The sequence below is a fragment of the Dromaius novaehollandiae genome, chromosome Z (genome assembly GCF_036370855.1).
Source record: "Dromaius novaehollandiae isolate bDroNov1 chromosome Z, bDroNov1.hap1, whole genome shotgun sequence".
NCBI classification, from domain to species: Eukaryota; Metazoa; Chordata; class Aves; order Casuariiformes; family Dromaiidae; genus Dromaius; species Dromaius novaehollandiae.
This window is the reverse complement of record NC_088132.1, coordinates 7,105,554-7,117,809: the sequence shown is the minus strand read 5'-3', so window position 1 is coordinate 7,117,809 and position 12,256 is coordinate 7,105,554. Positions and strand designations below refer to the sequence as shown.

Below are 12,256 nucleotides of genomic sequence, written 5' to 3'. Positions count from 1 at the left end.
CTGCATGCCCTTCACTGACAGCTGCTAACTAGCTAAATCCACAAGAGGACATTATTGTTGATATTCAAATTAGGAAGTATATTACAATCTCTATCTATTGAGAACATAGATGGCTACTTAACTGAGCTGACAACTCAAAATACTAGTTTCTTCTGCCATCTGAAACACACTCGCTGTTAGTTATTTACTTCTGTGGCTGCTAACAAATATTTGCACTCTTATGTAAAAGACAGAACTCGAAACATTTTTTCTTTCAAAATCAATAGTATCACAGTCCAAAATATCTAGCTATATAAAAACTGAAACAATTCAAATGTGTTTGTAACAAGAAAACAAATTTATTGATTTTAAAAGACAAGACACAATTTTGTTTTGAAAAACACAAGAAAGCTAGCCTGAGTTCAAGTCTGAAATATTCAGAAAAATCCTACTGTCTTTAGTATGTTCCAGTCATTTTTTTAAACAACACACTAAAAGTTAATATATATTTTTATAATTATAAAAGTTCCCCAGTTATTGTACAGTACACAATACAAATTGCCCACAAACTATTATTTAGCTCCTGCCAATTTTGAGAGGACATGATATACTAAAAGATTTAGCGTTTCTCACAAAAATCACATCAGGAAATACGTATTTACAAAATCAAATACATTATACAAAAAAACCATCACGTTATTCTGTAAAGATGTCTTCTTTAAATAATTAAAAAGTATATTCAACTGTAGTCCAAAAACTGGAAAAGAACATTACATTATCTCACACATACAATCTACAAAAAGTTGCTTACCTCATTTACATAATATATTCAGTCAACAGGAAAATAAAAGTTTGAGTATTTCCTAGTGTTATTATGTTTCTGTGCTGCGGGACTGAATAATGTAATCTGCCACTTACTAAGTGAAATTTAAATGATGGCACTTAAACAAAATACAGTATAAAATAAATGCAACAAGGAAGTTTCCTAGAAGGTAAGAAAGCCCTGAGCGATGATAAAATTACTGATTGGTAGCTCTAGAATTAACCTAATTAAAGTTTACCATCTCAGGCACAATTTTCCAAGTTTTTGAAAGGCACTCAAAGTTTCTTTAACAGCCTCATTGGTTATTAACTGTAAATCCAAATTGCCAGTGAAGATGAGTGGAGATGGGCAACTTGCTTTGGTACAAAATGGTATTTTTCTGGCCTATTTTAAATTGTTTTACTGGGTTACTTCAAGATGGATAATTAATATTTAAATACAAGGCAATCACTTTAATATTGTATTGAAGAAAACTTTACTTGGGCAACCCTTTAAAATTCTTCGCGTAAAAACTGCTTGCTGATATCAGTAAGTCAAAAAGTATTGAACTGAGTTTCTGGTAAATACCAATCAATGTATGATTGTTCCTCCAAAGTCAAAATTCCTCTAACGAAGACATTTATCATTTCAGAGTAAAATTCATCCAGTACTGAATAGTCTTGTCAAGATGTTTGCACCCTGAATCAAGGAAGTGCTTAAGAATATGCAAAGAACATTATCCTGATTCAGATTTAAGTGAGGCTCATTTGATGCTCATAGTCATGTTCTGGGCTGTCTTTTCCATAGTGAATTTCACCCTTAATGATCAATCTACAAGAACAATTCTTACCAAATATTTAACTACTCAGGGCTTCCAATCCCAACATGTTGATTTATTTTTTTCAAAAGGAAAAGGAAAAAAAATCAGAGTAACACAAGAGAGTTAAAATGATCATTTTCAAACTAAGGCATATTTTAGTTCAAACAAACACTAGGCAGTCACTTTGTAAGTGGCTTTTACTATCTCTTAAGTTAAACTTGTAAATTAAACTCAGGTCTACTGGCACATAAAATCACTAGCAGCAATGATCAAGGCATGCAAACTCAGAAGCATTTACAGTAAATTATGAATAAAAAAAGTTGTTAAATTAAAACCCTTTGAGTATTGCATTTATGTTATTTATGCATGAATTTGCATTGTTAACTTACTAAAAATGTTTACAACTTACTTGCACTATACTACTGACGTAATTTCACTGAACAAAATTGGACTTTTTTGTCCTCAGCTAGACTCAAATAAGTACAGCTGCACTTAAGTGTTTGCTGACTGATTGATACTGCAAGAAACCAGTAGAAAATGTACAGTACTCTCACTTAGTAAGATGGCATTTCTATCTGTATTTTCCAAGAGTCTCCTCTTGCTTCTACTCTTGTTCCCTTGTTCTTGTGAGTACTATTTTAAGAACAAAGGGCTTTCTAACATGGCAAAAGGCTGGTACAATTTCTAGGCTGCTTTTAAAATTCTGACATTCAATAAGGGCCATCCAAACTGCACCACTGCAGATGAAGCTGAATAAAATACGTTCGTATTTTTGTTAGTCATTATTGCAGTGACTGAATGTTAAAAGTAATATGAATATAGCTGTGTTCATTTTGGACGTATTTATCAAAAAGACTGCAGAAAATTTCAATGCAAACACACCAAATATTCTGTAAAATTTGTTCTTGTTCACTAAGCCTTTTTTTATTCCTAAAGATTCTCATTTATAGAACTGCATATTCCAATACTAACCTATCTAAGGAGATTTTCAAAATAGCTAAATATAATATATTTTCTAAACCTTCATCTTCTAAAGGCATCTTAAAGTAGACAACTTAATGTCTGTAGAAACACACATTTGATTTCCTTTATATATTTATGCAGTTATGAAAACAAAGGAGCTGAAGTACTGTTTTACATTAGACAGTATACATCAATGGCAGTGAATATTTTGTCTAAATCTATCGAGCCTCCTATAACAAAATCATTCCAGTATAGTATGCAAGTATTTAACTGAGAAATTAAAAAAATATTCTCTACAACACTATTAGCTATTTCAAAGTACTAATGTTCAATGGACTAATTAAATTATCTAAAAAGCTTTGTTCCCATTATGTTACTTACAATGCTCAAAGGGTTAATGCAAGGCATTACATTAAATTAATTTTCTAATACTAGAACTAAGCACTGTGTGTTTATGCTTCTATTCCAGTTTTTTGTTTGTTTGTCTTAAATCATCAAACAAATTAGCAGAGATACTAGAATTCCATTCATCGATTTGTTTTAAACCATATACACAGAGGATGTCCTGTCAGAGACAAAGGCCCAATTTTCAGAAATTCATACTGTGCTCTCAAATTAATGTTTGTACTCTGAAATTACTGTCATATATAAGTACCAAAAATTATTTATATTATTAATACATCTAATTTTTTTCACCAAGTTTTTATGGCTATAAGTGGTTGCTTTAATTTTGTAAATCTACTTTGAATTAAACTGGATTGCAGTGCATCTCTAATAGAAAAGTTTTCTTTAAACAGTGCAGATGTCACTTAGTGATAACAACAAAGATATCAGATCAGGTCTCCTATGGAGAACAAGATGAACAAAAGCAGTCTTTTAGATATTTAAAAATACTTCGCTTTAAATTAAATTTGTATATAGACTTATACATTCCTGAATGACAGTACACCAGAACATTATCTATTCATCTATTTTTGAACTAAAGGCAGTAATGCTGTAAATCGCCATTTTTAGGTAAATAATTAAAATCTATTTTCCAAATTGTTATGGAACTTTTTTAAAAGAAGGTGCTTATAGAATGCTACAGTACAGGAGTAAAACACTGAAATAATGATTAACTGAAACAAAAAACAAGTTTTAAAACTGATTCACAATGAGAAAGATTAAAATGTACCAACAATTTTTCATACAAAACTTTTGAAAATTGGGCCCTGTGTTTTGAGAAGGTAGTTCAACAATACCCATTCCCCCACACTGTTCACTGTGCTATTTGTGCTAACGGGGGAAAGGTCTCTAAAATAATTATTTTGGATTCCATGTCAAGATCACATAAAATCCATAAACCACAAGAACCATCCTAATGCTTGCTCTGTGGATACATGCTAGGCACCCTCCAGAGCAATACGACCAGACTTCGGAGCTGGTGCGGCAATGCAACCACATGCTACACATTATAGAATCTGGACTGAGGTATTCATATCTCTGTAGTTTAATCATTACTAATACCAGACTACTAACAATAGCAAGAGTGTGCAAAATGTTTTGCCCAAGTGTGTTTGATTAAAATTCCAGTAAATGTAAAAACAAAAGAGAAATCCCCCAAACCTGTAAGTACACAAAGTAGCTTACAGTAACTTAATTTTTCTAAAAAATCTGGTTAAAAAGTATGAGAAAATAGTGTTTAAAAATTTTAAAGAATAATCAATTGATAAGCATAGGAATACAAATTCTATTCAGTTTTCTGAACCTGGGATAGTTCCAATTTCTTTTGATAACCCTGCTTTTAGAAGCCATAAAATACATTCCATCTTTGTATTCACTTTTGTTTTGTTTTGCACTTTGTGAACAGTGAACAACTGGGTGGGAGTGGGAAGCTGAATAATGAAAGATATTCAGGTCCCACCTCTTCTAGCAGTCTAGTTTTACATATTACAATCGTACTCTTCTCTCAACAACAACAAATTCAACATCAAACCAATAAAAGACAATAAAAAACATTTAAGGTTTGTCAAACAAAAATTGAAGCCAATACTACAGCATAAAAAAGTTGAAGATGAAAAACATTGAATTATTTCATTTTATTTTACTTGTAAACATCTTATAATGCACAATGAAGGGGAGTAAATATTTATCACAGCTTAGTTTTAGGATTTTTGGTGAGGATGCAGATGTACTGATTTCTAAGCAAAAATCAGGACACACTGAGTGATATAAGTGAGAACAAAATCTATTATGAGAGTCAGTGCATATATGAGTTTAGAAATAATGAATATAAACCTCATTTTCACTTTTTGTTGAGGCAAAAACCATCTACTGACATTAGTTAGAATTATGCCTACATAGAATGAGCAGGATGGGTTGGCCTCCAAATTCTGCAAAGTAATTTAAAATTAACCTTGTACACCAATAATGTTAGGACATTTCACTTGATCTGTAGCTGTATTTGGAGCATATGTAACTCTAGCAACAAACTTGTTTGCTAAAAATATACTGTTCATTTCACATGCTCTTCACCCATTTGGTATATATGACCTTTAAAGATCATTTTACAGACACAATAGATGAACCAAAATAAAAGAATCCCTAATTTTTTTATACAGTCTTCTCTATAAAGTTGATTCTTTTTGTGCTCTCCTTCCCTTTTTGGCTTTTTTGCTTATTTATTCCCACTATTTTTGTGTAGCAAAAGCTTGTGTCTGCTTTAAGCATAATGAAATGTTCAATAAGAAAAATCTGAATTGTTTAATGTCAATTAATACAGACTATACAAACTGTCATTATGAGATTTAACCATCAAAATGTAATATCTGGCTGATACCCCACAAAATATACAAATTGAAAACATGCGCTGCATTATGTACCTGCTCATTTATTTCTTTTTACGTTTTAAAATTAAAACTAGACAAGGGTTTAGAAAATATATAATCATGCTTGGGACTAGGGTCAATCAATTTTGACATTTGAAGTTGCTATTAAAGCTAGTTTTTGCTTTCCAAATTCCCAAGCAAATTTCATCTGTTATAAAGTGAAATCCAGCTAGAAACAAGAAAAAATAGGTTTATTGTCATTATAGGAGGGATATTAAAATCATTTAATAATAAAAAAATCCTTTTCCTTTGACGACTATGTAACCTGTCCTTACTTCTTAGGGAATTTGAGAATGACAGGCACACCTTGTTGAATTAATTTAAGAGTTAAGAATAACAAAAAGTACTAAGTCTTAGCTTCAGTTCTCTTTAAGGCACCATGTAATAGCCGAGGTACAATGATCCCTGATGTACATTCTTAAATGGCAATGGTCCATCTAGCCACCTATTCAAATTCTACACAATTGGGAATAAGTATAAGTGAGGTGTGCCAGTTACACTGCCTTATCTAATTTTTGTAAAAATTTAAATCCACTTTAAGAACAAGGAAATATTTTTGAAAAGAAAATGATGCAGGTTGCTACATTCCTTGCATTCTATAAATCATCTTTTATAAGAGCAGCAGACTGAACCACTAGTAGGAAAAGACCTGGAATAGAAGAAAGTCATCCAAAGGGAATGTTTTCCTTTATGTCCAGTTCAGCATAAGTAGCACGTACACTTAAAAATTAATAATAATAATCAAGTCACTTCTTTTTCAGCTTCAGTTTCTAACAACTACATTACCACTCAACAGCCAAAAGCACCTGTTCAGTGGTCCCAAATATAGAATCAGTAGTCTTCAAAACAGAGGAACTGGTATGCAAATACTATCTGGAACTGTGGATTCTAAAGGAAGCTTGCATTGTTTTCATGATGATCAGATAAATTAGGTACGTTCATTACGTACGCATTACCACATTCTGTTAAAATTCTGCCATTTAAACTCACTTCTTTCTCACAGAAAGAAAACAGTAGATCTTCCCAACCCTCCAGCATTATTACAAAAATTCCCCCTGAACACTCCTAATTTTATCAAAATAGTGTCCTCTAGTTCTGTCCAATGAAAAGCACCTTTTATAACAGATTTGATACATCTGCTGTCAAATAAGTATGCCTCCAGTGTAAATAATGAAAACATTTTTTTGATATATCACAGAAGTGCATCTAATTAAAAACCTATGTATATGAAATCATTATAACTAATAATTAACATTAAAATGTTTTTTAAAAACTATGAAAAAATTAAATTATAATAAGAGGACAAAAACATCAACATTAAGCATTGCAAAAAATCTTCCTTGACATTTGAAGCTAAGAAAACTCTTCATATTGAATGGCCAAGGTAAAATTATTTTGTTTACAAAAAATCTTTTTAAAAACATATCTGGCAAAATACATACACCCATTCCATTTCACAACTCCAATAAAATAAAGTTCAGCACGGCGAAAATTTGACAACAGTCGACCTTCGGACTTATTCTTTTTTCTTTTCTCATATTAAGCCCAAACAGCTAATGTAATCTGGGGGGGAGAAAGGGAGGGAAGCTTTCATATTAGACTGCAGTATACGTATTTCCAGTAGCACTGCATTGTCTGATAGTCTGAGTACTTGTAACAATGTGCTCATTATGAAGTGGGTTCAGGAGGTTCTGCTGTACTCCACTCTCCAGTACTGGCTGCATGCAGTCCACCTGAAATGCCTGGTTTAGCTCGGTTTTCTCCCTCTTGGCTTGTGGCTCTCCATTTTCATCCAGCTCTTCATCTATTTCGCTTTCAACTTCACTGCCCTCATCTGCACAAACAAACCACCATGAAACTAGCACAAAGGCAAAAAAATCTAATACAAGGGCCTTTACTTTGCAAATAATATATGAAATACAAAAATACAGGGAAGTCTAGTAATTTGATAAAGCCTAAACTGAAAATTTTAAACTTTAGTACAAAAAGTCAATGATTCCTACAAATAGTTTAACAAACTCGCTCAGTTTTGATCACAGTAGTTACACACTGTTGACAATAGCATATTGGAAAAGCAACTGCAATCTCAAATATAAGCTCTAACAAACAACATTAAGTTCATACTTGCAAAGTGCCTCTCATCTCCAAGACTCAATAAAGAAGAACTGTTACTCTTCTATTTAGAAGAGGAAATTGAGGTGAAGAGAGTTTGTGACTTGGCCGCAAATCACACAACTAATCCGTATAAGAAAGCAGAATAAAATATGGCTACAGTTTACAAAGGGCTCATAATGAACTTCTTTCTGTAGTCTTCACTGACAAGTTATTTGGCAACTGCTTGCACGTAGTTCTGCCATTCTCACTTATCAAAACTGTCATTTACTACAGATATATGAGCACACTCCTATCTTTCTTTCTATAGCTGTTCCCCTCCACTCTCCTATCAGGATATAGAACTAAATTCTGGGTAAAAAACTGAATATTCTTGTGTAAATAATGAACACTTTTAAAAGATACTTTTATTAGAAACTTCATGTGCAGTTTTCTAGTCATTATTATATGCTGCGCATCATATATAGCATATTGTACCTGTGTATCCACATAAGATACACATGTTTTATACCATGATATAGCTCTAAATACTGCTTTAATATATTTCAAAACATAAAGACTTATCTTGCTCAGAGATACACTTGTTCTATACACAGTCATACGCTGGAGAAATTAAAATGCTTACCTTTATCCATGTTTCCAGGGGATACAGCATTTAAATCACCAAACTGCAAAATAAACAATAAAAAGTGTTTGCACAGTCTTATGCAAATGTGAACTTAGAGTATCTATGAAGGAGCGCTTCTGTGCTTCAGTGGCTTGAGGCTAGCAGGCAAGTGCATGATCTTCACTGCAGCCTCATTCATGCTCTACTACCTCATTTTCCATTCCATATTAGTCTTGTTCTTATTAAGGCAATTAAAACTAAAATAAATGCTCAACAATGAAAATAGTAAAGTATAAACCTAACAATATATTTTTTCGTTTAAGATGACTTCTTTGTCAGGGCATTTGTTACTTTAAATGAGCTTTTTCTGTGTTGTATAAATCCAGAAAATATGACTTGTGTCCCTTTTGAACTGCCAATATTTTAGCTAGAAGCTCTTTTTAAAATTATCCTGAGAAGGCTTTCATTGAGCTGGAACAAAAATGAAGGTGTGTCACTAAAGGCAGTTACAGTTCTGCACATCTACCTGTATGGTAGATGAAAGGCACTGCTTAAAAAAGGTTACAATCTGGTAACAAATGTACTTATACAAAAACAAATATTCAAAAAAGTTACTCTTGAGTCAGAAATATAACCTTCCTCCCTTTCCTTCCCTGAATCCTCCAACCTTCTCTTAAATGAGAATCAGCAAAGCAAAATTTGATCAATTAATCTCAAATGAAAGGAATACATTATTTAAGTACATTTCTAACCAACCCTGATGATACCATTTTTTTTTCAGATGTATGGTAAGATGGTAATTAGAAGAACACTAAACTAGTGTAAGCAGCAGTAGTCCCATCAAGTCCACTTACACATGTCCTTGTGCTATTTTGGCTTTGTGCATTAAGTTTTCACAGAAACTCATAAAAGATACACATGAAAAAACTGACCCAAGAGAAAAATAATCAATTTTAAACATTAGGTCATTTTTCATTGAATAAATCGGATCCAGTTAACTGCAGCACTTCTAAGCACTTTTGCGAATACCTGTGTCCAAAGCTGGTGGAAGAGGACAGGAGAAAACTGAGAATATTTTTCTCAGCTGCAACACCAGTTTATACTTTCTTACAGTGCTTGTCAGACCATAGGCTTGGACCTCCTCATTTTATTTCACTCACAGTCACTTAATGCAGAGAAACATAAAAAGGCATGCATATAATGAGTATTGCAACTTCTAACCTGTCCCTATCACCTCTAAAAGTTTTGGGTTACTTACTTCCTAAGAATATATCCATCTTCGGTTTACAGAAACTTATTAGAAGGCCCTTCACTGCACGAAAAATTTATGTTTAACATATACAATGTCTGTTAAGAAGGCAAGAATTTAGTAACTCTACACTTCTGTAGTACTTTACTGTGAAAATAGTGGCAGAATTTCTAAAAAATGTCATGCCATGTGATTTGAAATCATGTGACAAATAAAGCTGAGACATGTCCATTTTTTTTCAGAAGTACATCTATTTGTAACATTTAATGATAGTATTTAATATATAGTGAGGGAAGAACGACATCTGATCTGAAATGAAGTTGCAAAGTGTCTTACAATTATCAGTAACATAAAACATGATACATTGGCTCCCAATTATTAAAATGTTACACATTTGTCCCATTAACTATCTGCATATTTTCAAATATATCCATTTTCTGAAACTTTAAAAGTATAGTTCCTTGATGATAATTCCTCAGATAGTGTACATTCTTAAACAACTCATTCAATATAAAAAAGTTAGCTGAAGTACAGGAGTTAAGAGGCCTGAGGTAAACCACACCTTCCACATGCTACAGACAGGTATAAATCATGCTGCTTCTGAATTAGGACGTTTGTTCTGTTTTTTTAACCAATAATCCTTGAAATGTATGTACAAAAATCAACTATGTCCCAATCCTCCAAGTACGTCTGCACTAGTTTTATTACATGCGTGTGAACAGTATCATACAGGCCAAACTTTGCATGTGATCCACCTTTCTGAAGTCAGTGGTGCTGCTCTGCTCGCTTGTGTAAATATTTGTGTTGGAATTTTAAGTGTGTGTAAATTCATGCAAGTAGATTCCTGTAAGCAACTTACTCTGTTCCTTTATTATTTTCACATAAAATATTTAGTTCTCAATAACTAAAAAAAGTAGGAGGTTTCTATACATTCTTTTGATCAAGATTTTTCAAACTGTACCCAAACCTAGGCATGTGAATCTGTATGAAGATTCCTGAAGGAGTGAGGTCATTTGCAGAGAATTGCTTGTTAGAATTCAGTGTGATTTCCATACTCTGAGACTCAACCAATGAAACAAGTTTGGAAATGATGCATGTGTGACCCAATATGCAATTGTTGTGTTACAAAACAACCCACAGCTCCACATAAATGTGAAAAAAATTTGCAAAGATACATACCCAAATTCATTACTAAACCTATCAGTCTAGCTTCTTACGTATTATCTTACCTCTCCCATAACTGCAATAGGTGTCTCTCCTGTTGCCTGAGCAACACGATGTTCTACTAAGTAAAACATGTATTCATCGTAAAGCAAGCGAATCAGATGAAAAGAGCCAAAGCTAGCAGCACTGCGCAAGGTTAAATCTCGAATCACCATTGAGCTATTCAGAAATAGAAAAATACAAATATTTTTGAATTAAGTATCAGTCATTTAAACACCTATCCATATAGAAAATTCACCTCAAAACTGATATTCTTAAAGGCAGTGTTACCCAAAAATATCTGATGTATGGTGTCTTCAGAAGGAAATGTCCAAGACAGTGAATTACTTGCCTCACCCTTTCTCTGAAGGTATTGTTGGACACCACATTACATAAGTAATAATTAGATTTTCAAAATCAGAGAGGTTGAGTTTTGTTTTGTTTTCTTTTTTTTTTTAAATATATGCACAACTACGAATACTTGAGCATGTGTAAAATCTAAGCTTCTGGAATAAATTGTTAAAAACCTCGCAAAACCATGTTAATATTATTTGATTTTAAAGAAAATAATGCTGAGAAAATAGCATGTATTGTGCTTACATACTCAGTACAAAGGTTTTAAATGCCATGATTTTTAAAATTTCAAACTTAAAATTACAAAAAATAGGTTTGTGTTATATTGGCAAACACAAATTGCAGATGGAAACATATATACGATAGACTCAGAAAGTGGTTGATACAGCCTACCATTTTGAAAGAATAACTGTTTCAGTAAGCAGCTACCATGGCATGCTTATTTTACTTTTTTTTACACATTAAAAAAAGTTTTGTCTTCCTTACCTAATAGGTACCGTAGTGTTTTAATAAATATTATTAAAATAGTGGCTTAACAATCATATAGTTATTCAAGCCAAAGACATGTTTCTAATTCATGAGAAAATTCTACCCTCATTGCATTTACACATGGCCTTTAAAATAATATACAAAGATCAGTTAATTTCCTGTTGAGTTGTAAGCAGGCCTGCATTTTTTTTGAAAAACATGACTTTTCATTCCTTAGGTAGCCACTATCTGATACTAGATTTGTCAGCTTTACTACAGTGAACAGTTCTGCAAATAACAGAATAGTCAAAATATCTTAGAAATCCATTAAGTACTACCTGTAGAAAGACCATTTTAGCAGAAATTGCCGTGCTGCTTTAGGAAAGCTGGGTCTTCCTTCATATGGTTTCAAAGCCTGCATCATTACATTATCAAGCCAGGCAGCCCACTGCTCCAGAGTGCTCTGCTGCTGAAGAGTCATCTTGAAATCTGTTTCTAGTCTCTGAACCATGTTGTCATCACACTGGCATACCCAGGAAGCCTGCTCCTGTTACAAAACATGGAACTCTTTAATTAACAATATGTAAAACAAAGCACAGAATGTTAATTCATTCTTAAAAGATTATGCCAATGACCTATGTTGTAGTTTTCTGTATTCATTTTCAGAAAAATAAAACTTCTTTAACTTTCCTCATTCATAATTTTTCTACTAAAACATTCAGGAATTTTCAGATCTTCCTAGGACTAAAGGCACAGCAAGCAGAAAGGACAATTGAATAGGGGTAATAGAGTAATAAAAGAGAGAAAGACTTCAAATGCAAGGTTGCATTTG

At 32.7% G+C, this 12,256-nt stretch overlaps 1 protein-coding gene across 2 annotated transcripts in view; it reads right to left on the bottom strand.

Moving 5' to 3' along the window:
- Window positions 1-318: 318 nt before the first annotated feature.
- The window catches only part of RFX3 (regulatory factor X3), a 135,087-nt gene continuing 123,149 nt past the window's right edge, over window positions 319-12,256 (bottom strand). For both annotated transcript variants that reach the window (XM_064502685.1, XM_064502686.1), the window contains 4 exons: window positions 11,763-11,971; window positions 10,629-10,782; window positions 8,169-8,211; window positions 319-7,265 (listed from right to left, as the gene is read on the bottom strand). In XM_064502685.1, the coding sequence (XP_064358755.1) occupies window positions 7,027-7,265; window positions 8,169-8,211; window positions 10,629-10,782; window positions 11,763-11,971 (645 nt within the window). In that variant the 3' untranslated portion in view covers window positions 319-7,026. The remainder of the gene's footprint in view (window positions 7,266-8,168; window positions 8,212-10,628; window positions 10,783-11,762; window positions 11,972-12,256) is intronic.